Below are 25,331 nucleotides of genomic sequence, written 5' to 3' on the forward strand. Positions count from 1 at the left end.
AAAACTGCTTCTGATCAGTATCATCATCGCTATTCTGAATTTTGTCTGCGTGAACAAGAGCTCAGCCTTTAACTACCAAGCCAACCAAAGCAAATAAAGGTCACCTAAGAGACTGTAGCACCTGCAATTTGTACTGGCAATACAAGAATATAATGGCTATTATTAAAACAACCACTTAAGCTCTTCCCGGATGCATGAGACAACAGTTCTGAGAAAAGGGCAGTCACCCAGGTCAGCTCATTTTTCCAATTGCCTGTCCTGTTTTGGAATGAAAATGTAAGCAGTGCCATAGAGAAAAGAAGCCTGGCGTTTGGAATCGATACCATCGTATTGCTGCGTAATGTTTCAGGACTACCCAAGCCTAAGTGTACGATGGCACAGAGGGAGAGGCAGGAGAATTACAAGACAATGGCTTCCTTAGAGAAAAATACGTTTACTTTTTTCCCAGTCAGTACTGAGCCAGGACAGCTCTAAGCAAAATTTGGAGGCGACAGCCAAGGAGCCTTTGTCAAGGCTATTCAGAGTGCAGGGGAAATTCAGCTGCTACTTTTCTACAGCAGCAAAACTTTGTGCCAACGCTGCAGAGTCCCTCCAGTAGAGGGGGACAAGGCAGCAAGGGGCATTTGTGGCCCTGCCATGCCTCCCTCCCCTGAAGCCAAGAACTTGCAGTAAGCGTTTCCTCTTACCCCGTATTTGTCCATCTGCAAAACGATCTTCTGTAGCTGAGCGATTTCAGTGGCAGCTGAAGTCCGCTTGTACAGCTCAATTATGCCAACCACTTCCTCCTTGGAGATCTCCTTCTCCAGCATGATGCCGTTGTCTTCTGGAGAGGCAAGAAAGAGGGAAAAAAAGTCTCCAAGATGAACATTGCTTCAGCAGCCGCTATAACAATCCTGGAAGGCGAAGTTTAACAGCATACGGGACCAAGCCAGACGTCGGGCACAGTCGGTACCTGCTTCTGTGGTTAGAACGTGTACATCCTTGTCTCCCAAGGGAAGACGTTAACTAGTGTGTAGGGCCAGCAAGCATCTCAGCTTTTTGAAAGATCAGGCTCCTCGTATCTTAAAAAAAACCTTGTAGCTTTTTGCTTGCCTGTAAATTAACTAGCAAAGCAAATAATCACACAGGAATCACACAGCCTAACACAGCTTGGGAGTTCAGTGCTAACAAATGCCTTTCACTGCACCCTTCAAACCGGGTGCAGGAGGGATCATGATGAAAAGTGTTTCTGTAACAACGCCTGCCTCCTACGGGCCTGCGCCAGACAAATTTGGTCTTCTGGCACCTAAAGAAGATGAGGGGCTGATCAAAGCTACTCCCGTGGCTGGGGCCTTCATCACATTTCTGCGGGGAAGATTCTCTGGCATGAATCGTATGAGTGCAGTCGCTGTATCTCCTTCCTGCAGAAAAGTGTAAAGAATTATTAAGATAAGTCTGCAGGGAGAATGAATAGAAAAGTCTGGGTGTAGATCACCCGAAGGAATTGCAGGAGAAGGGCCGCAAGAGATTAATGTGTTTATGGCACCTAAATTAGCAGGTCATGAAACTACACGCAGTTTCAGACACTCAGGACGGTGAGTAAAACTGATGACTCACAGGGGTGAGGGGACAGAGAGACTCGTCACCGTCAGTTCCTAAAGGGTACAGAAAGGTATGTCCAAAACCAGCACGTAGTCACCAGTCTAAATACAACTGGGAGACGTGGAAAGAACTGGATAGGCAGCATCCGGCGTCCTCCATGTCACAGCAAAGAATGCTGGCAAACCACTTGGATCCAGCGTTTTGGTGCCTGGATATTGGACAAGCCACTCGGAGACGCACGCTGGTGAGTATATTAGTGAGGAAGGGAAATTGGTTTCAAAAGAAAACCATCACATTCCCTTCCTGTAAGGTCTTTTGTTGAGCTTTGCTACATCATTGCTGTAATGTTTCCTAGATTTCTTTCACAAAACGCACGTGGACTTCCTATCTTCAAATAATTTGGTTGAAACGGCTCAAGCAGTTGAAGTTTGTACGTGCTTGCACACCCCGCCCCCCCACGTATATGTATTAAAAACCACATACATACACACGCACACTTTTGGGGGAGTGCTGGGGGAGAGATGAGGGGCAGAGCAGAAAGGCCAGTTAGAAATATCACACAAAAGCGTAAGAATGAGCTTAGGAAGTCAGGCTAAAAAAAAATAATAATCTGGTCTTTGCTGGCCCATCCCATTCTCTCCTACAGACATAAGACACCAGGGAGAGAAGACAAGGTTGTAGGTCAACCAGTCTTCAGTTCTGACCTTCTGAATCTTGGTTCTTCCGAGTGTAGTTCATGCGGAAGACAAAAGCATCCAGAATAAAAGCCACGATGATTGTCATCACCACCTGGGAGAGGACATGAACAGAAGAAATCAGGAGGCTGCTGCTGGGGGATTCTTCCAGCCCAATTCAACAGGAAGCTGAACATTTGGTCTGTGCTTCCACTTTCTGCTCCCCTGCTCCTCCACAGCAGAGGGGATGCAACATGTCACACATCTACCTGTGAGGAAACCGCTAACAGTCAACCACAACGGGGACAGAACAAAACTCTTGTGCTGCCCTAGTCCTTGCCCCCGGCCCAGATTTGCGTGGCATCAGCTTTGTCAATGCCCATAAACTGAACTTTCTGCAAGTGATGTGGACTCACACCTGGTTTGGGAGGATGTTTATGCAGAAGAGCAAAGTTGTCCTCATTTAGGGATGGAAGCTCCCTCTGGAACACAGTAAAAGCTGTTTCCCCTCCTCATTCCCACTATTTGATGCACAAAGCATGTCCAAAAACCTACCATGGTCACAATATAGAAGATCATGAAGTACAGACGGCTCCAGTGAGTGGTTTGGGATGTCACCCCTTCCTAAAGAGGAGAGCGAAGAAGTCAGTAGCGCACAGAAGAAGGGAGAGTCTACTGCTAACTGCTTGCCAACATAAAGCAGTGTAAACACCATCTATCTCCCATTCATGGCTCCCCAGTTAGCCGCAGGGACTGCCTTCGAAATGCTCAATGCCCCAGCTGGTCCTTGCAGCTAATCTGCCTCTCAAGCTAAAAAGGGAGGTTCCTATAGGCAAACACACAGAACATTCAAAGCTTGTGGCTGTAAGAGCCATTGCTGCTATGAGAACATTGGCTTGGACAGCAGGGTGACAAGCCGGAATACACAGTGACTTCATTTGACCAGATTGTGAAACTTGGCCTGAAGGCTGGTCAAGATTCATGAGAAAACATGCCCAGCAGCACGCCAGAGCTCAAATGCCACCACAGATCAGGACCAAAAAGATATCTGGCAACAAGAAATGACAATGTTGGGCCCATTTCCAGTCCCCAGGGGAAGAAAGCAGTGGTGGTGTGGAAGATCTAGCTCAGCTGGCAAAGAGCCTGTGCTGTCTATACACGCAAGGTAGCTGGGGTTTACTTACCATGATGATGTACCAGTCATTGACGACTGTCAGCTCAAACAGCGTGACTGTGTACGAGCGGGAGAAAAAAATACAGACAATTGCTTTATCCATCCTGATGTAATTTACAGTGATTCTTAGACAAAGTATTTGACAGGGAAGATTGAAACGAGACACCAAAGTTTCAGTACAGCCAGCAAATCCAGAGACAGATGCAGACCTTCATCACTGCAATTACTTCAGACAAAGGAGGTCAGACCCACGGAACCAGGAGCGTGGTTTAATCTATATTTCTTAAAAGAATCAGAAAGAGACCTGACCCTTTCCAACAGAGAGCGTGGAGACCTCTGAAACCTCCAGGAGATAAGCATCTCTGCTCACACATTCAGAAAAATCACAGTGCGTAATCAACACGTTCAAATTATTCTCCATCAGTGTGTTTAAAGAAATGTATTACCTTCACTATTCGCTCTTTAGAAGGGTAGTGACTTAAAGCCCTCCTTAAACATCTCTGGAAGTCTGGTCTGACCACCAGTCAGAACGGATCTGCTGGCTTCACACTGGCTTTTAAGAGACATCTGCTTACCTTGCAGAACAGTCATGGCACGATTAGTCAGCTGGAGTTCTCCAGACAGAAAGAGCGGGAACTGAGTGTTTGAGGTGCATGAGTAGGACTCTATGGGAGAGTCCCAGCCTTACATGAGCATTACAGTCCTGCCATCCAGCTCTGTAGGAACACAGATGCACTAAGGAATAATCTTCACGACAGACAAAACTGCCCTTACCAAAGCTGTTCAAAATGTTGTCGAAGTTGTTGAGATAGTAATAACCTTCTTCCACAACTGTCTTGTTGCCAACTGTATGATTCACCCAGCGGTAGGAATCCGCGACTGTGCTTGTGCTGGTTGGAGAAACCAGGACAAAGAATGAGAAGAGAACCAGAAAAGCAAGGAAAATCTCAAGGGTTATAAATACTAAAACACTTTGAAGGTGGTGAGAGGATGGCAGTTTCTACCTCTTGGCCAACACTTGCCTTTTTCTCGGGAAGAAAGCCTCTCTCCTTCACAGCTCAGCACAAGCCCAGGGAGCACATGGAGTCATTCTAATCATTCAGCAAATATTATACCAGAGAAACTGAGTGTTTGAGTTAGGCTCCTTGGCTCACACCCTTAAAGCTTGGCATTTCCAAGTGGTCTGCCACCATTTAAGATAGAAGGGCACAGGACAGCTTAGCTTCCAAGACCAGGTGAATTTATCTTGGTACAAAGTGAGGCCTAAATATGTAACACGTCTGGCCAAGCAACTCTGGCATCACCAAGATAAAAAACTCATCTTCACTCTAGGGCAGATTTTACAAGGGTTTCCAGCCATGGTACCACAAAGAAGTCCTCCCAGAGCAGCTGAGGCAAGTTACAGAGCTCATTAAAACCAGCCAACCCTACCACAGAAATCTCTCCTTTTCCAAATGCAATGCGAAAGCCATTTCATCCAATCTTACCTAGAGAAGTCAAGTGTCTCCTAGATTTTCCCAGCATGTTGCCTGAGCTGCAAAACCCCGTTCAGACCCGTCCTCTGCCCATTTCTCCACAGGGAGATAGAGCTGCCAGAGCTCACTGCTACTGGCTGTGCACCAAAACCACTGCAGAGGGGGATGGATTTGCAGTACTCACTTGCAGCAGTTCGGGTAGACCACGCCAGCAAAGAACTCCATGCCAACAATGGCAAAGCAATAGTAGAAGATCAGCAGGGTTAAACCCAGGCTGGAGGCAAAAACAGAGAGAGTACTGTGCTACTGAAGAGCTGCTAAGGCAGGGAAACATAAAGTCACAGGCTGGTTGCTGTGGAAGGGATTTCCAAGGGATGGGAAGCAGCACTGAAAACCCCAGACCACCCTTCCTGCCACTGTGGCTCTGCAGTTCTTTGCCCGCTCTCATTCAAGAAGTCTTTGGACAAGGAGCTTGCCACTCGCTGAAGAGAGAAACTAAAGAGCAGCCTGGATTCCCTCCCAGCCTGTCTTTTTCTGGTAAACAAACGCCTCTCCACAGTTTCTTTAATAAAGAACACCACACACTGTTTCTGCCCTCCCCATGCCCTTGGACGCAGGGACTGTGCCAAGAACAGGGTTCTCTAGCTAACACGCGGCTCTGCTCAGACCTCCTTCAAGGGAACAGGGCCTGAAGATGCCAACACCAAGCTCCTTCTGTCCCACCGCTTCACAATAACGCTCTCGAGTGGCTGCACTAAGGACAGGCAAACACCTGGGGCTGAGTATATTTGTGCCAATGTTCCTCCCAAATGGGCCTCCCCCGTCACCAAAAGCTGGGATGGGGGACAAAAATTAAACAAACATCAAGTCTTAGTCATCCTCCTAACACAAAAGCAGGAGGAGCCCCAGGGTGCTGGAGTGCTGCTTATTGCATACCACTCCAAGAAATTCAGATTAACACCTCACTGCAGCACACGGAAGAATCAGCAACAATCCATTGACAGATCAGAGCATAAACACCTTTAGCAGGTTTGACAGGTCCCTATCCTGACCCCAGCCCTAGACACTAAACCTTCCCTCCCCTCTCCCCGCCAGCACCCAAGGAAAAGAAGACAGTACCTGGCCATCCGGGGAAACAACTCAAACATAGTGTCCAGGACATTTCTGTAGCGTTTCTTCAATTTAAATAGCCTGAAAGGAGAAGCCAGTTGTTACTTAATGCACTGCACTTCCCTGGTGTCACTGGAAATAGTTAAAGAGAGTATCACAGTCCTCTGTACCTCCCAGGTCAATGAGCAGTAAGGTTTCCTGACACCAAACTCACAGCATCTGCTCTCGCTCAAGTGGTCTCCGCTCACCTAACAGCGTCCCACTGTCCCGTCTGAATGTTTATGACACATTCAACTAAGTGTTTACAGGATTGAGGAATCTCGAGGAAAAGTCTGTGTCTTCTTGCACAGCGTGATGCCTAAATAGCTATTTTTAAAAAAAATAAAAATCATAAGAACTTAAACTAGACCTCTGTGCAGGATCAGGATTCATTACTCCTTTCCTCAGTCACAAGCTTCTCTGTTTCCCCCGTGACCCAATAAAAACTGATGAAAGAAAACTACATTGTGCCTGCTAATTTAAGATTTGGCAACTCCATCAGCCTTTACAGAGAAACACAGCTGCCAAACCCAGGCTTTGGCAGGGGAGCAACAGAGAAAACATTATTTTTTTTCCCCCTTGAGTGTTATAAAGTGTTTTTTAAATCCTCACTGAAGAGCTAAATTACATTAGCTTGTTTTTAACAAAACAACGTTTTGCCTCAAATGCCTATGGCTCTCAAAGTGTTCTGAGAAGGTGAATGTACCTCCGAAACGGGCTCGAAAAGAGAGGGTTAATCAGACCCCTCTTACTGAGCTGCAGAGAGGTTACAGGCCACAGCCTTGCTTAAAGTGTGAGATGCAGTTAGAGCAGGGCTGTACTTCACCCTAGAAAGCAGCATCCTTTGAAAACTGTAATTTCTGGTAATTCAATGGAAATTATTAAACTGGCTCAGACTGTCTCACCCTGACAGAAGAGCTTTTCTCTGAACAGCATCAGACAATTCAGAGGAGGTGTAAGAACCCCACGAAGGCAGACACAGGATAATCTGCCCCCGGTAAATCCCTTGATCTCTATTAGAGATCAGCTTAAGCTCCAAAGCACGGGGTTTCATATCCCATCCCAAGTTTTTGTTATCGTTCATTTTGATAACTCTGGCTAATCTCATTACCCACGCAATTCCTGTTCTCCATGGTCACGTACCCACAGAGCAATCCTTGCCCTCTCCTGGTAAGGAGCTTGGTCCCCAACTGGATTGATGGAAAACAAGCCTGGCTGTTTTCTTCCCCACCTGCTCTCCGTATCCCCCTTCCCACCAGCCTTCCCGTCTCACCTCAGCAGCTGAAGGGGTCGCAAGACCACAATGAAGTAGAACGGCTCCATGTTAAACGCCAGTGCCATGAGCCCCAAAAATGCAAACAGGGTGACTGAGAAGTCAAAGCTGAGAAGAAAAAAATAAAAGAAAATAAGCACAGTGATTTATTGCTAGTGTTTCAGCAGAGAAGAGGTACTTGGTGCTGCCGCAGCCTAACAAGATGTGCAAGGCCAAGGTCAGAGGAATTATAATAGCCTGCTCTACAGGCTTAAAAAGTCATCTCAGAAGCTGATCTTTCTGACCCAACAATTTCCACCACCTCTCTCTTAAAACCATCAGTGTTTGCTTACAGATTCCAGCCTGAGGACAGGTACTCAACGGGCCCCAGTCCAGTGGTCTTGAGGAGCAGCTCCACGCCATAGACTGTAAAACAAGGTTACAGCCCTGGTCAGAAATCAGCAGCATCACAAGGAGGGCTTACACAAAGGCTTGCCCTCGAAGACATGTGGTGCTTTATGTACAGGACTTCTGAACGTAGGTTTAACAGTCCCCCACCCATCATCCTTATTCCCAGTGAGATGCCAAAGAGATATTTTCCCTCCAAATCAACACATTTTCCTGTATTCATGGTGATTTCTCTCCAGAGCAGTCTGCAAAACACTTAGTTGGCTAACATGCTATAAATGTTGAGGCACAAGCTCCCATAGGGGAGGCCAGAAAGCGGTGTAGGGAATTCAGTCCTGCCTGTTTATTTCCTTCTGTCTCAGTGGAACATATCCACATCCCATAGCCTAGCCTGGACCTGCCGGGAGACATCCTTTCAAAGAAGAGCCATCTACTTTCACCCTCTGTCCTGGCAGCATCTTGTGGGCCCGTAGGTTAAACACCACCATGACGATGCCCTGTTTGTCATCCCAACATCTTTCCTTCCAGGTTCCGAGGAGCAGGGGTGGGAGAGACGAGCTGGGCGACAACACCCTTGTGAAGTGTTGCAGAGTCCCCCTGCCTTCAAACTTTCATAAGAAATGTTTTGAAGACTAACGGCCGGGGAAGCACTAGAGCTGCCCAGCAGTCAAATAAGAGGTTAGCAACCTCTTCTTAGATTCTCCAAAGCACCTTCTGCTACAGTTTTACACACTGTTTTGATTCAGTGGAGCTATACTTTGCTTCTCCTCTCGAGCAAGAGGTGCTGGCAGGAGAAGGGAAGGGAATTCACATCACTGAAGAGTTCCACGGCAGCGCAATGAACCAGCACAGGAAGATGCAATTCTTATACTTGGGCTGAAAAGGCAGACTAAAGTACATGTTTATGGAGGGGATGATGTTCAATTAGAAAACTCAGCTCATCAACTAGTTCATCTAGTCCTTTCAGTCCTCTTCTCAGCACGGCCCTGCACTCCGGTCTCTAACAGGACTGCCTTGCTGTGTGTGGCCGAGAGCCAGCTCACAGCTGCGATCAGATCAGAGCTGATGATGCCTCCTGGAACGGGCAGCGCAGCGCAGAGCAACGTGAGCAACTCCACACAGAGCCATCGCAGGTCTGGAGGAGCTTACCACTTTGCACGCTGTACCTAACAAACGAGGCTATTCTGCTCTCGGGGCTGAAACCAGCTTTAAGAGTAACAGAGCAGCTTTTGCAGAGTGTTGCACCGGAGGTAAGAAGCTCCCCAGCCTGCAGCCATGGAGGGAGCTGTGTAACAGTGCAGCAGTGTTCACACGGGTCTGCGTGGAGGCTGACAATCCCTGCCAGGCACAGCATTCTTCTAGATGGAGCCTGGGCACCTGTGGCTAAGTTTTAACTTCAAAGTGAATAATTTTCTGAGAACAGAGCTTTCTATTCCCCTCCCAACTCCTTATGAAATGACACAGCTCGGTTGGGAAGCATCAGCTTACTCGTGAGGAAGACTATGTAGCTCCACGGGACGTTTCTGGAGAAGAAATTCCCTCCTGCAAGACACAAGAAGAACTTTTTCTAGCCTTCTCTTTTTACAATCCCCCAGCATCATAGCCAAGAAACAAGCTGCGATGTTTCCTACCTTGCAGCATGAAGGTCTCAACAAGAATCCAAATTCCGTTCACAGCCACCACAGTATCTGGAAAACAAAGTAATAACCCATAGCAAACACACTCCTGGACCAGAGGACATCCATTTCCTAGGCTAACAAAAAGAATACAATATAGGACACGCAGGAGGGTGAGTGTTTCCAATTCAACTAACAAATTGAACTCATAACTTGGGAGCATCACAAAACTTCTACCCTGACTTTTCCCAGGCCTTGAACAGATGAAGTACCTTTACGCGCAGAAAGAAACAAAACTAAAACAAAACAATGGTATGAATCATGCTCAATCATTTTTACTCATAATTATCTTACGCTCTGTCATGTTATTACCTGTGTGTTTCAGCTTTCTCCTAGTTTTGGAACAAGATCTTGAGAACGACTAGATCCCCAACAGTGCAGGCTAAACCCCTGTTGGCTTGGATCTGTCGCTGCTCCCCAACTTTCAAATGCTGAGAACTGAAGGTGCGGGATTTCTCCTTTTCACCCAGATCTCCTCACTCCACCCCACCCCACTCTCTTTAGTTTAGCATCCCCGTTTACAAAAAAAAAAAATAATCTTCTCCTCCAGTATTCAAAAAAACCACCCCAAATTACTGGGTAGGAATAGATCGTTCAGAACATAGCGAGTAGCACCACAAGTAAGCACTCTCGCTCCTCTAGAGGAGCACTAAATCGTTCTCGCAGGCAGTACAGTTGCCAAGCAATCCTTCCAGTAACGAGGATGCTTGCACCTTCTCAAGTGCAAGTAGAAGAAGGTGGATGACTGGCAAGGCAGCTCCTTACCCAGCATCCTTCAGCTGCAAGATAAAAACCGCAAAGCTCGTGAAAGCTAACCACCAACCCACCCAAATGCACCAAGCCGACTCCTACAGAATCAGCCCCACAAGCGCACTATGAAGCGGTGAACCAACGAGCCTCTCCAGAAGACCTGACACAGCGAGCGCTGAGAGCCCACGCTGCAGCAGCAGTCGGTACAGGCATGCGGTTCCCTCTACCTCTGCCAAAATTCCCGAATATGTACCCGAGCCATGGTTCAGACCAAAGACCAGGCCCCACCACGTTGAGCCCTTGGAGGGGCTGGCGCAGACAGAGCACCCCAGACCCACGCAATCAAGGGAGTCTGGCAGAGACACAGCTCCTTACTTCTACTTACACATGGTGTATTGGAACACGCGGGACTTCACAAGGATGTTGATGCCTGCATGAAGGAAAATATGACAAAATAAATGTTAACGCGGTCCTCCATACCTCATGTCCAGCTTCCTCTACCTTCTCCTTAGCGACCATTTTTCATACCAATCCTGAGCACAGAAACTAAGCAGATTAGCAGATCATTAACTTTCATTTCTTGGGACCAAGTTTGAATTTCCTCTAGAATTTCAGCAGCAATGAACTCACTATACTTAACCCCTGAGATGCCTTCCCCACCACCACCCCCGCTATATACTAGTTTGGTGGTGTGGACAGAGGTAAATGCAGCTGCTGAAGCACTGCCCGTGTTCGGAACAACACAAACGCTGTCAAGAAGGGTTGCGTGCATCAGCAGAGACGTGCAGGATTCCTATGGTAGCTGCCTGTTTGGATCAAGATGGTATTAACTATTTCCTACTAGCATACAACACTGAAAAAGAACTGCAGATAAGTTCTTAGATTCTGACTTGCTGCATTCAGTCAGGAAACTTCTGACATGGGAGATAATTCACATTTTCAAGACAGATTACACTGACGGGTATTTCAGACCTCTTTCCCCTTCCCCAGCAGCTGCACTTGACCTGTACGATTGCTGCAACCGCACCTTGGGACTAGGAAGCCTAGCAGCTTTTGTGAAAACACAAATCCCACTCCACGGTTACTGCCGTGAGCTCCCGCCTGGGATATGGGGAAACAAACCTATAAGCTCTGCTAGATTCAGCAATCATAAATCCCCATATAACCCTTGTGCTGAAAAAGCAATACAGACCTCCATGACCTCAGGGTCTGGTTCGCTACAGAGCTTCTGCCAAGAGGTCTCTAATTTTAAGGAAGACAGGGTTGGGGTCAGAGCACAGGGAATATTTACATGACAGAAATCTTCCTTGGAGACTCTGAATACAAGGCTCTGGCCTTGGCGGCTCTGAATACACAGACAGTTGGTTAGTAGCCCTTCTCTCAGCTGTTTACCAGGGCCATTAGAGAAGGTCCCTTCAGACGACCCTGTCTTTGTAAAGAAATGTTCTTCCTGCTAGTTGAACACTTGCTGTTGTGAAAACACAGCCTGTTACCTTTAAAAATAAGGAATGCTGTCCGTGGAAGGTCATCAAACCAGTGCTCGCGGTTTCGTTTTGCCTGGAAGCAGAACAGCCACGATCAGAAGTCATCGATGCTACATCCATACAAAAAATGTGCAGTGATAGAGACCCACCTTAACCCCATCACCTGCTTCTTTTAGATTGCCTTTGTTTCTTACCCACCTTCCCTTTCACCGCTGGCCTCCTTTGCTCTCCCTCCCACACACCCTTCCCCTCTTCTCCACCCAATAAATACTCACCTTCCATTTTAAGCCAACAACTTCATAGAAATTGTAAAAATCCTTTAGACTGCAAAACAGAAAAGAAGCATTTGATTAGAGCCTTGGAGTTGATTAGATCCTTAATTGTCCTTGCCAGGCATCATCAGTAGAGAGTCCCTGGAAGTTATTAACTCTTTATTAGGACTGCAACCATAGTTGATATAACTTAGCACTGACCTCTTCCCACTCTGACTGGCAATAGCCGGAACAGGGTGCAAAGCCTACCTTCTTTGTGTAATGCTACAGCCCTTAGAGGAAACTCTGACTCTGCTGAACTCCACAATTTTACCACCGAGAGGAAAGACTCGAGGCTCAGATAGCAAACTCCAGGGGACAGAGGTTGTACTAGTCTTCATGAAGAAGTCTTGGACTGCCTTAATTACTCGTACAGTCCTTTTCTAACACCTCTGCACATTTGCTTTTCAAGGCAACAATGAAATTTGAAAAAGGACATGAAAGCAAAGAAACTCATAAAACACGAGTGCCCGTCTAGGTGCTCAGGGTCAGGCCTGTAACAGCTGCGGGTGTCTGAAAGTGGAGGATGCTGAACTTTTCAGATTCTTCCTGGTGTCATTACGTGCCTAAATTTAAAAGCTTCAGCCTTTCTCCCTATGCCATTTTCAACCGTTCTCTGTGGCACTTGAGTTTAAGAAGCAGCATCGGCACCTGTTTCACGAGAGACTCACTGCGAGCCTGTCTGTGGCCAGAACAAAGGAAAAGGAAGAGAAGGTCTCTTGCTCTAATTCCCTCTACTTCCACGCTGGATGGAGTTAGCTGCACCCACCCACCAGAATGGTAATTCTCTGCCTCATAACACAGAGGATGACAGTCCTGAAAGCACCAGCAGAACCAGATTTTAATTAACAAAACCCTGGGGGGCACAGCCAGCTGCTGGAAAAAAAACCCCAAAACTTGTTAAGCTGCGAGGCTGCACTGTGTGAAGAAATGCTCCTCGCAGGCTCTAATGCTGTTCCTCAATTTCTCGCTCCTCTGTTCTGGGAGGGGAGGTGGGAAACAGGCGCTGCTCGGTGACTGCCAGCAGAGCGCTGTATCCACAAGAGGGCACGCAGGAACTCCATCACCTCTGAAGAAAAACCTCAACTCTCAGGGTACCCACCCCTCCAAGCTCCCTGCTTTCCCAGACAAATCACATAACTCTGTTCCCACATCTCAGACGACGTTCATTGCATAAACCCAGCCATCCTCTCCGAGGTACAGACCAGCTTCAGCGAGTGAAGCAACCTCCCTGCTCTGGGTGCAGCGGTTAAGACCATCCTACCTGACTAAAGGAGTATTGCTTTGATTCAGTGCTTTGAAAGTGAGATATCGCTCTCTGGCACACATCCGAGGCTTGTAAAACCGCAACAGCCCTTCAAAGTGCTTGAAGGAAATTCCAGACGGCCTCTAGAAACAAGGGAATGTTGTCATAAGCAGCGACATCAGGCAGAAGCACATAGAGGCTAGCGCATTTAATTCTCACTCTGGATTTGTTTTAAGCAGGATTTCTACATTATCGTAAGATGCCATTATAACTAAGCCCCAAAAGTACCCTAAGCTATTACTTTAACGAACTGAGCGTACCCCAGAGCACAGAGATCAGAAAGCTCTCCTGGCAATCGGTCCCTCCAGCAACTGCAGAACCGTTCCCTGTTGCCCTCTCATGTGAAAATTGTCCAACCAGACACCCCAAGCGACAGAGTTCAGCCACTCTTCTTGGGAAATTAGTAGACAGCCTAACAGATCCCATTACTGGCACTTTTTTAAGACTATCAGCTCTGTGCCCTAAACATGAACTAATCTGCTAGAAGTGGGTTAGTTATTTTGGGCCTTATTTCTCTTGCTGCTCCACAAGTTAAGAAGTCAACCCTCTCCCCCAAGTGCTCTGTCCCCATAAAAAGTTGTTTGTAGGTGAATTACTTCTGCTTTTGTACCATTTACTTGCGCAGTATCTAGCAACTGTAGTCTGTCTTCGCTTGTGTGACCCACCCCTCTGCTAAGTACTGGTGCTTGAGAAGCAAGTCCTCAAGTGACCCACACCGAATCGGAGAGAAATCCATGATCGCATGCGCTCCAGAACAAATTTCACCCATTTTATCAAGACACTTCCATAATTTCACATGGAGCTGAAATTCAGTCTACTTCGTTTTTTTCCTCCAGAATCAGATACAAGTAAGTCACATGAATTAAAAAAACAAAAGAAGCCCTTGCTGAGCATGATTACAGTCAACAGACATAAATCATCTTTTTCGGAACGTGCTCCTTAAACACTCCAGACCACTGGTGTACTTAAAACATTGCTGCCCTCCCCTCCTGCCCTCCCCAGGCTGTTCTCAGCCTCCCTGCAGAGCCCTGTACCTGTTTGGTGATCAGCAAGCGGTAGGCATGCTGTATGGCCGTGCGCTTGTGCAGCAGCAAAGACTTAAACTTCCTCTTCTCGATGTCATTGAAAGTGTCAAACACAACAGCGAGAAGCTGCAGAGAGAAGACAGGAGAGAAAGTCATGTTTTGATCCTCACGCTCTGCAGCTACCTGCGCTAGTGCTTCTCGAACATCCAGTGTAGAGAGGCAACAAGAGGCATTGCCTGCAGGAGGAATTTACTAAGCACTACGCTGACGGAGGCAGGATGGAGTCAGCGATGGCCCATTGGCCATAAGGGATCACCAAACACGCTGCACACACACTGATCCACTTTTTGGAAGAGGTTCAGATGTTTCTGGCCTCCTAACACTCACTAGTAGTTTCAAGCCCACACATGCCAACAGAAAACAGTATCAAAATGTTTGTTAAAATGCCCCGATCTCTTCCTGGAAAGCAGGTTTCGAGGGCTGCTCTCTGGACTCACCCTTCCACGGGACCTTTGGCAAACACATGTCAAAGCTAACCCTTCATCTAGGACAGCAGCAGTGAAGTCCCAAGCCCACTACAAGCGTCAAATCACTCACCTTGGGTTGCAGAATCCCTCAACTCCTTTAGCAAGCCCTTTTCCACCACTCACATCCTCCCCTGAGCTGGTTTTGTCCCTGCCCTAGATGCTGCAAGAAGCAGAGCCAGCACAGCCGCCACGCTCTCACACTGCAGTTATCAGCACTCTTCAAGTCCTGCCATACTTAGTAATTCCATCCCCTTCAAACTGATTTACAAAGTCTTTCAGGCAAGCCCAGATAATAAAAGGCCATTTTATGATAAATAATTAAGACAGAAAAGGACAATAAATTTCTTGCAACTGAGTATGTCACTCCAAGCATGATATTAATGTGCAAGAAGTTGAAAGATACTCGTATCATTCTGTTTTCTGTGATTTAGTTCAATTCCTTGTGGTTAAACATTAAAAGACTCCTGTAGCAAAGCTGCCATTTCTAGAAGCACTCTGCCAAAGGGCCTGAGATTATCACAGAGCACTCTTGGGAACGGGGAAGACTCTGCTGGGCAACGAGCTCCAAAGTCAGGCAGAGAGAAGTTAAGCGCTTCATGAGGTGACTCACCAAGTTCATGATGAAGTACAGCTCAATGGAGAGATACACTATGAAGAAGACACAGGACCAGGGGTTCCGGGCATAAGATGGCATCATCACATCAGGGAAACTGCACCCGAAAAAGACACAAGTTTAAGTACCAAATAATTCCAGCTACACTTCCCACTGCAAAGGCAAGAGGCACAGGACGCGGGTGTGTCTCTCTAAACTCACATCCAAAGATCTGCACATTTCTGCAAAACATGGGGTTGCTCATGACACAGAAGTTTGTGCCTAACAATGAGCAGCACGAATAGGATGAAAAACTTCTAAATATGAAAAGCCACTCCTTGCACATCCCAAAACCCAAACGGGCAAAGGGGATTTGTCACGTGGCTAAAGGGTTGTGCTTTGATACATAGCAACGACAGCAATACAGCCTTGGTGTAAGAGCGTTACAACCCACGATGTATTCCATCCTTTGCTGATTTCCTAATCCTCAGAGCTCTCCCTGACAGCAGATCAATATTTACCCACTATTGTTACCCCTGTTTCCTAGCAGACAGGTGAACCGAAGCAGAGGAATAGGCAGTTACTTCACAACCGCAAACTGTCAGCTGACAAAGGAACACAAATAGAAACTTTCCCTTCTTGGACCAAGGCCTAATAAAGCCATTTCCCCCCCTTATTGCCCTCACAGTGATGATGTGGTCCGAGTTGCTTAGAGATAACTCTGTGTCTGAGGTCACAGTGTCCTAAACCAAAATGAAATACCAGTTCTTCCCATCCAGGCTGACCCGGGAAATCTCCCTCTCACGTGGAGGAAAGGGGTCAAATTTGGAGACAGAGCATTTCTGCAAATAAACTCTTGGCTCTGCTAGACTTCTCTGGGGACAAAGGGAAAGACTGAGCTAGAAAAGCACAAACTTACTTTGAAGTGGTCAAAAGCACGAAGAGATTCACAAGGCTGTTCTCTAAGGTATTGAAGTACTGAAAAAAACCCAAACTCCCATGAGAAAATGCAACCAGAATTTCATAGTGACGTTTCATTCAAAAAACCAAACAGCCAGCCCACCCACAGGCGCTTCTGCAATTCCCTGATGCCTCCCGTAGGGAAAGGGCACTTCACCACTGGTCCTTTTTAAAGGTCCCTGAGAGATGTCATGTGAAGAGTTAAAACAATCGAAAGCTCATCTACACATCTTTGTGGTAGTTACTCCCAGCAAGCTACAGACGCGGCAGCAGCAGGAACTAGAGGCTGCTGGACTCTGACAGCTGCGGTCTGAGGTGGCCGAGCTTTCACCTTCTTTCCCTGGGGACAGCAGCAGGTGGCTCGTTTGACTGAATTACGACACCAAGAACGAGGAACAACTCTGTGAATGTTCCCTTTGGGACATCCTGTCTTTGAGGTAGTTCTCTGCACCATCTTCCTTCCCAGCAGGGGGTAAAAGAGGGTAACGCTGCCAAGCTCGCTTCTGGCCTCTCAGGCTACCACCCAGGAACAAGCTACGACTGCGCAGCTATGTTTGTTTCTTAACCATGTCAAAACGGCACTCAAGCCTCAGTTGAAAGGATCAGGGATACTCACCGGGTCCGAGTGGTTAGGAGAAAACAAGTAAAAACCTAGAGAAGCAGCAGAGAAGGTAGAGGAGGAGAGAGGAAAGGGGGAAAGAACAAACAAAAATAAAGTCTGTTAAACATCAAGCAGCAAAGTGCTGAGTCTCTGGTTCCCAAAGAGAAGGTCACACGAAGAGTAAGCCCTCTCTGACCCCATGAAAAGAAGAATATTTGGAAGGCCTCCTCCCTGCAGATTTGCCTGTACATGTCATTGGCATTTCATTGATCCTTTCAGAAAACAAGCTTTCTGGGGATGGTTTGGATACAGGACTGGAGCAGGTACACTACAAACACATGCCATTTGTGGGAATGGAAACTAAACCTATAGATTGAGGAACAGTTGATGGAAATAGAACTTGGAAAACACAGACACACACACACACAGAGTGCACAGACTATCCTCTGGAACAGGTCAAAAGGACCTTTATCTCAAAATCAAATACCCAGCTTCCAGATTTTTTTGAATCTTTAATTCTGCCTTCAAGATGACTGCGGATAAAATGTGATAAATGGAAGATCCTGGCAGGACTCGGAACCTGATCAGCTTTATATTAATCCAGGCCGTTTGCGTTGCTTTTGGACAATAGCTGGTTAAGAGTATCGCTTCGCCTTCCATAAATACAACTCACCCAGGATGGCAAAAATCACCATGAAGAAAAGCAGGAGGAGAAGAATGTCAATAAATGGTGGGAGGGACTGGAAGATCTGTCGCAGGTTTCTGAAAAATAAGAAAACATTAACAAACCAAAACTTGCATGTTTTCTCCTCTGGGTTGACAGGGAAAAAACTCCAACACCATACTGTACTCGAGGACTTGCTTCCCACTCCCTCCAGGGATTAAAAGTAGAAAGCTAGGTAAATTAAGACCGTTTCCAAGCTACCTATCTGTCCTTTGCAGTCAGCTCTCAGGTTCTGCAAACAACAGTAATGTCACCCTGTCAACTTTCCTTCTCCAGACTAAAGACTAGTTCTCTGATTCATTGTGCAGTTCACAGGCAAACCCAGGAGCCAGAAACAACGCAGCCACGATCACGTGTTGTGCTCTCGGAGGTAGTTTATACAGCTGAGGACAGTACACATAAGCACATCCAAAGCTACTACCTATGAAATTTCCCTACATAGGCGAGACACTTCAGTCACAATTACTATAGATCTCCGAGATCTGAAACGCCCATGAAAAACACTTATTTTCCCGAGATGCCTGCAGGATCAGAGTGCTTTTCCTCCACCCCAGCCCCAGGGATGACAGCAGAGAACCCAGCCAGCTGACTAGTCACCTTCTGACGGCACCACAGTAACGGCAGTCCACCAAGAAGATACAGCGCAGAGCTCGTGTTATCCGGACGTGTGAGGTTTGCCGCACCAACACCACTATGGCCTCTATGAACTGTACAAACAGCACACAAGTCTGCAAAAAAAGGGGTTTAAATGAGGCACAGTCTCCTTTCAGGAAAGGCAAAGCTCTCACTGACCACCCATTTATTTGGACGCTTTAAGGGTGGGAGGTGTCTCTGAGAGCTTAGAGATCTCACATGAATCATTTGGCAGCTGGGACACATGGCTACGTTATCCCGGCTACAGTACAGGCCAATATTTAATCCGGTTTTTGTTTCCAGAAGACAGTGAAGGAGAAACACCAACAATCAGGCAGATAACTTACCTTCACCATAGTCCTTTTGTGCCTGATAAAGGTTTGGAAGCCCAGCCACCTCATCTTCATTGAGAGTTCAAAGACCACCACAATTAACGCAAACAGCTCCAGGGTTGCATGGACCTGTTACAATACAGCAAAGCTTAAACCAGAGCTTCTAATCACAAACAGCAGCGCACCGGAGGCCACGCTTCTGCCCTTCCTTTTTGAAGAAGCACGTGAGTTTGACAACAGTGTGAGCACAGCTCGGTGACACGCAGGAAAACCCAAGGCCACTCTTAAAGCTAGCACAGCCCTGTTTTTCATGTTTTCTATATTTACTGCTTTGCGCTTTTATTAAAGCCTGAAGAATTTTCCTCTATTCAGTATCAGCCCAGAATTTCCTGGAAATCCACATCCATTTTTGGACTTGAATAACATCAAAAGAAAGTATCAATACATTTGAAACAAAAGGGCAAGACAGCAGCGACTCAAGCAAAAACTTCTTAAAAAAAAGTTTGAGACTGTGCATTTTTTTAGTGAAATGCAGGAAGAAAAGCTGCTGGGCAGACAGTATTTCCACAGAGAAGGGTTTTCTCTTGAAATAGATGTTCTGGACAACCACAGATGGGGTTCTGGAACAGAACACTGCTTTTGGCAGTGCTGAATGACCCCTTTTCCATTGGAAGATGCAAAACGCACCACATAGACAACAACAGTATTTCCTTACAGGCTCAGCTTTAGCCACAGCTCAAAACCCAAATTCAGTTATGCAGCCCTGACTCATTTTGAGCAACACTTTGACCCCAAGGTTGTCACGCCTGCTCGACACCCCTGGCATGGTCTTAGGGTGCCGTTAACAGCTTGAAAAGCAGATGTAGAACCTCCCACCAGCGACAGCAGCTCCTAGCACTGCACGTGACAGTGGTACCTCATGAAATGGCTGTGGACTGACAACAGCACACACCAGTTTGCGTATCGCTTCTCTCAACCTGCATTTTGTGAAGCTTAGACATAAAACTTCACGTCATTCACGCACACGTTAAACAGAAGGGTTTGCTGGCCGGTGTATCTGCTGATAACCAATTTACAGAACAAGCCAAGTGGCTTTTTCCCTACTACTGCTACCTTCTTCCTCTACGTTTAGCCTTCTTTTCCCTCGTACCCACCCCTGCAAAACAGGCCAACTTCTTCATTTTGCCCCAAAGTACTTACAAAGATGCCAAGACGGAGCATAGGAACAGCCGGTGCCTCACAGAGAGACAGCAACAGGAGAAGCAGTGCCGTGCTCAGCTCCATTAGGTAGAAAAGGTGATTGTGTGCAAAGAGGTAGGCAGCAAGTGCTTTGGCATTTTTGGGGTGAGTGAAGAACTTATCGTTATTTTCTCCTTCCTAAGGCAGCAGGAAGAAAGAAGAGAATAGCATTAGTGACTCTTGGTACTACAAGAGAGCTTTCCACCTGAAGAATGCAGACTTTTGTAAGGATTAGATACAGTTCCCAACTGACTATCCCCACTTTACAGCCCGACATTAATCTGTTTATGGAGGAATGAACTCTACACACACGGGACATCCCCTTCTGTTCATAAGCATATTTCAGTAATGAAACTCATTAATATCCACAAACTCTTCCTTCAGAAACCCTTGAGCCTTTTCAGAATGAGGAGGAGTGCTGAAAAGAGTTTATAAAGATAGGCAAAGAAACTTTAGTCAACATCCCAACATAAACACAGCGCTTCATTTACTTGCAACCACTTCCACATGTTTACAGACTTTTTTGATTAAACTTCTCCAGGACAGAACACGAAAGCACACAGATAAGCTCCAGGGCACCTGGCTGACAGTTGCTCCTCCTTATCTCGGCCTTGCAAAATGTCTGGGAGAAAACACTGGAGCACAGAGAGTGTTTTCTGCTTCGGGAATGTGAGAAGACAGGCTCCATGAAAAATTAACAAGTCGCTATGCTGATTTGTCATTCCCTCTTAACTAGAAAGCTTAATTAACATGAAAAGGTCAGATACTCCATCTTAACAGTTTGCCTACAACTGATTTTTAAACAGCCACATCATTACTATTTTTACCTCTAGGAAAAAACTTAGTTTGGGGAGAATTTTGTGTTTTTTCATGCAGAATCACCCAACAGCTTCTTCTCTTTCTTGAGTCAATGGTTTAGGCAAAGGAGCCTTTGTCACTTACAGGAAACTTGCTGCCTCTTGGAAACTGTCATAAGAGATTATTTTTCCCCAGCTGAGATAGTCAGATACACAAAAGGTTGTGTTTTTTTTTTTTAATTAACATCTTTCCAGGTAAGCAATTACTGTAAGGACAGTAAGCTACCACTATCAAAGCAGAGTAACTGCGACTGCAAATGGATAACAGGGTCAGGAAATAGGATCTCCTTTAAGAAGTGAAGCATCCTCGAGACTAATTCAGAGGAAGGTTTCCAATATTTCTCATTTACTCATCTCACAGGCAAACTCACGTTCTGTTTAGGAACACACACACACACTGCCGGGTCAGTGAGCCAGATTGCGAACAAGACAAAACCCAGCAGCAAGCTCCATAAAACGCAGCCCCCCCCCTCTCCAAGAGAGCGCTAGCTTAGATCAGCAGGGCATTCTTATTCACGCCTGACAAAACACACTTGCAGAATGAAAAATAGTCTAAATTCTGCCTCCCGGTAGCCAAGTAATTCAAAACGTTGCTGGACAGCAAAGTCCTCTTATTCAGATAAGACGCTCTTGCCTGCAGCTACTAGTCCAAATAAACAATCTGCATGCGCTTTAAGTTACATCTACTTCATTTCAAGGACACTGGCATCATGACCATTGGTCAAGGCAGCAGCAAGAATAATCTGCATCTGAAGGGCCAAGCCTGCTGCGCCCATTACCATCAAACACTGCAGCAACTCAATGACCCTTTGCAGAGCATCTCCAATAATCATGCGTTTAAACATAAGCCCGGGAGGAGCTGGGGCTACCATTAGATTGTCAGTGCTGCTCTAGCATACGACGAAGCTGAAATATTACCAAGGTCCAAGCACACCCCATTTTAAAACACCAGAGAAGCAATACTTCTCAGTCCTACGATGTAGGAGGAGGGAGGAACAAATGGTTTCAATCAATCACCTTGCAGTGCCTTAAGTGGAAAACCTAACTGGGTCCAGAGCACTTCAAACTGCAAAGCGGAGCCTTCAAAAGGGAACGAAGAGAAGGAGGAAGGAAGGACAGTAAGGGAACCAGCAACAATTTCAGACTCTGGAAGAAGCTCAGTTTTGGTAGCTAATTCATCACACCAGAGCGTACAGCGATCTTAAAAATATTATAACTTTGTTGATTTAATTATGGTGTTTCCTGTAATTGGAGCATGGGTAGGGTTGGTTTGTTTCTTTTTCTTTTTTAAATAGGATAAATTTTACTCCTGGGCTGACCCTAATCTCAGGACGCTTTCTTCATGTACAACTCAAGACCTCAACCTGCTCTTGTGTCTTACGTGACCTGCAGGGCTTGACCGATGCTGAATGAACATCCCAGGGCCACCCATCAAATCTGAGGCCAAGGCAGGATTAGGACGCTTCTGCTTAGCGATACGGTTTAGCGATAGTTTTTGTCAGAGTTGGGTTGGCGGTTGGACTAGATGATCTGAAAGGTCCCTTCCAACCCAGGCAATTCTATGATTCTATTCTAACACGAGATGTGTCCAGGAGAGCATTGACCATTTACCCCAGAGTGACTGAAGACATAAAACAACGATCTGTGACAAGTTACAGAAATCCCCATGGCGAGGTGGCAGAACTGAACGTGTGCTGAATCCCTCTGCTGCAGTCCTTGGCACTGGGAGGGATGGGGGAGGAAGGGTAGCTTGTTCAGGTGCTCCCGAATGACTTGCCAGTGCCCATTTGAAGGCGCTTCCAGCATCTCCCTGCTCTCCAAGCAGATTCCTTCACAAAGCACCAATTTTTTAACCTCAAAACAGCAGCTCTTTGTTTCTTATAATCAAGAACTACCCTAGCTTGAGAAGTTCGTTTCTCACACAGCACAGCAAACAGCGGGGCTCACCTGGAGGTAGATCGCTGCCTCTTGGTAGTTCATTTCCCAGTTGTGTCGGGCAGAGCTTTGCTGCGCACAGCAGTCCCCCGCAGCAGGGCTGGATGCATCATTAATAACGTCATAGCTACCTCCATCTGCATCAGTACAATAAGAGAAAAAATTGATTTACAATTAAGCGAGACGAGATTGATCAGGAGGCATGCAAACAAGCCAGGCACTGGGACCGGAGACAAGCATCAAGAGGTGGCAGAGTACCCAGGAAACTGGCAGCTTGTACACAGACAAATTGACTCTTCCCATGCAGGAGCTTTTAAGAGACTCACTCAAACTCAGCACTCCAACACGGGAACGTTCCCAGAAGATCATCAAAAGAGACAGCATCCTATTTAATACAATAAGCAGGTCTCCTGGCTCAGCAGATCTGTGCTGTCATGTTTGTAGCATACCGCCAGCAGTCAAACTACAAACAGGCAGGTAACAGCTAGAAGTCTCCAAGGATGGCCAACCCACAAAATAAAAGTGGGCTTGCTAAAGGAACGCTGCCTTTTCACATTTAATAGAGGGAGAGACCACGGGAGAATGGAGTACAGGCCTATCACAGGCAAGGGAAAGCAGTCTGAGTAGAGAAGCTGTATAGGAAACTAGTAACAGCAGTACAGCGTTTTTAGTAGAAAGCCTCATTTTTCAGAGCTCTACAGAGTCATTAACCAATGCATCTCTGCAACACTCTTTTTGGTGCCGGTAAGTACCGATACACCTCTGATGCAAACAAACAGCAAGATTAATTTTCTGTTCATATCCCATAGGTTGATTTTGAAACTTCTAAGAGCGTGTCTTTCACATCAGTAAAGCACTATGAAACAACGAACATTTGTACCAAATTTCATAACTAAAAATTTCATGAAAAAAAAAAAATTCTATTGCAAAAAGCAACTCCCAAGCGTAGCTACACATACTTAGGGCCCTTCCCATAGGAGAGCTATGCAGGGCACATACACAAACTCCAGAACACTTGCCATTTTTTGCGTTGTACAGCCTCAGTGCGATTAAGACATATGAAAAACATGCACGAAGACGATTATTGTTCAAAAAGGGGATGTCACTTGGTTTCTTCTTCTGGGACTGGTATTTTTATTTTGCACCTTTGACAAGGAATACTGAGCGGAGACCCCACGGAAGCGAGACCTGCTTAGGGTCATACGCGAGACCTGCGGTGGAGCCGTCCTCACGCTCAGTTCTCCAGAGTTTCAGTCATCACCCAAACTACACGGTTGTTCTCGCTCTCAGTAGAGACTTCCCTCCTCCAGTGCCCCACATTCCCAAAGAGGGTACATGTAAAACTGATCATGCCAGCGCAGAAGTGCTGACTTCCCCCCTTTTCCCCCACAGCAGCTGTGATGCGCTGGCTTGCTCTCTCTGTCTTAGGAGAAGTTATCAGAGAGTGGGGAAAAAAAAATTACAACGAGGTTCTTTTCCTCTCGCGTGATAGCATGCTGAAGATTTGCTGCATCTCTTTGCTATAACAAAATAATCCTAATTGAATTACTGAGTCAGTCTTTCTAGAACACCGTCCGGAGTGGGGAGTGCCTAAAACTGCACCCATCGAGGGAAAGGGCACCGCGTGCTCCTGACAGAGGCAGAAACCCCTTCACCAATGCAGAGCCACAGCCGCCTTTTCCACCCTCAAACGAAATTAAGATAACATTTATCTGGGATTTGTGAAGACTTTTCAGATTGCGTACTCAGATTGCTGAGAATCCTGCAGCATTTAAGCCACTTTCTCTTCCTTGCTTCCCCCACACCCTTAAAATACCACTCAAAATCTGGACGAATGTTTGGATGAGGCCGATTCCTCCCCCACATCCCTTTTACACCTTGAATGAGCACATTTCTTGAAAAAAACTGAATGACAGATATTTTATTTATCCATTGAACTGGAATGGATTTGTTTGCCTTTTAACTGAAAGATGACACCAACATGCAAAAATCAGCAGCTTTACATTGTAAGCACCAAGAAGTTCTTAAATGTTATTATTTACAAAGCTTTTACTGTGTTTTCAAAGAGACAGACTCCCTCAAACCGCAGCCTGGCAGCAAAAACCTCTTTGCATTTAATGCTTAACAGAGTTGCAGAAGGAGCACATCTCCATCAGAACCTGGGCTCACTGCTGAAGACCTTTACTGTCCAGAAGACAGGTATTTTCCAGCCCTCATTCCCATCCTAACAGATTGTTTGCTGCCAGACGAAAAATAACGCCCCCCCACCAAGCTCCTTCATTATCTGTTGTCTGGGGCCAGGCTGCAGGATGCCTTGCTCAAATCAGCCACGACTGCGAAGGCGCTAACAGGAGCCGGAGTTTCAGGCCCTTCCAGAACTCACCTTCAAAACACAGCAAGCACTCAGAGAAAATCCGAGCGCGATTCGCCTCACACAGTTCGGGGGATATTGAAAAAGCGCAGAATCAACACCTCGGCTGCACCAGCTCTTTTGGCGAAGCGGGACGTATTAAGCAGGTTGCTTACAATATCACCGTGTTATTGGAGCATTACAGTATATATTAAATTTAAGAACATCAAAACAAACCGTCGTCAAATCAGCGAAGGTTTGTAACATTAAACGAAACACCAAAGCGCTGTACCCTACTGGAAGATGCCAAAACTAC

The 25,331-nt window shown here is 46.4% G+C and overlaps 1 protein-coding gene across 2 annotated transcripts in view; it reads right to left on the reverse strand.

Annotated features, from left to right (window-relative positions):
- TPCN1 (two pore segment channel 1) overlaps nt 1-25,331 on the reverse strand; it is a 48,879-nt gene that overhangs the window by 4,687 nt on the left and 18,861 nt on the right. For both annotated transcript variants that reach the window (XM_074606270.1, XM_074606269.1), the window contains 24 exons: nt 22,678-22,802; nt 19,835-20,011; nt 18,650-18,763; nt 18,267-18,397; nt 17,619-17,707; nt 16,961-16,995; nt 16,304-16,362; nt 15,403-15,502; nt 14,275-14,391; nt 13,199-13,323; nt 11,899-11,947; nt 11,633-11,696; nt 10,525-10,569; nt 9,345-9,401; nt 9,202-9,255; nt 7,659-7,731; nt 7,327-7,434; nt 6,024-6,095; nt 5,089-5,178; nt 4,204-4,319; nt 3,440-3,486; nt 2,811-2,879; nt 2,286-2,370; nt 687-823 (listed from right to left, as the gene is read on the reverse strand). In XM_074606270.1, coding sequence (XP_074462371.1) covers nt 687-823; nt 2,286-2,370; nt 2,811-2,879; nt 3,440-3,486; nt 4,204-4,319; nt 5,089-5,178; nt 6,024-6,095; nt 7,327-7,434; nt 7,659-7,731; nt 9,202-9,255; nt 9,345-9,401; nt 10,525-10,569; nt 11,633-11,696; nt 11,899-11,947; nt 13,199-13,323; nt 14,275-14,391; nt 15,403-15,502; nt 16,304-16,362; nt 16,961-16,995; nt 17,619-17,707; nt 18,267-18,397; nt 18,650-18,763; nt 19,835-20,011; nt 22,678-22,802 — 2,138 coding nt within the window. The remainder of the gene's footprint in view (nt 1-686; nt 824-2,285; nt 2,371-2,810; nt 2,880-3,439; nt 3,487-4,203; nt 4,320-5,088; nt 5,179-6,023; nt 6,096-7,326; nt 7,435-7,658; nt 7,732-9,201; nt 9,256-9,344; nt 9,402-10,524; nt 10,570-11,632; nt 11,697-11,898; nt 11,948-13,198; nt 13,324-14,274; nt 14,392-15,402; nt 15,503-16,303; nt 16,363-16,960; nt 16,996-17,618; nt 17,708-18,266; nt 18,398-18,649; nt 18,764-19,834; nt 20,012-22,677; nt 22,803-25,331) is intronic.

Source organism: Larus michahellis, chromosome 13 (genome assembly GCF_964199755.1).
Source record: "Larus michahellis chromosome 13, bLarMic1.1, whole genome shotgun sequence".
Classification (NCBI taxonomy): Eukaryota; Metazoa; Chordata; class Aves; order Charadriiformes; family Laridae; genus Larus; species Larus michahellis.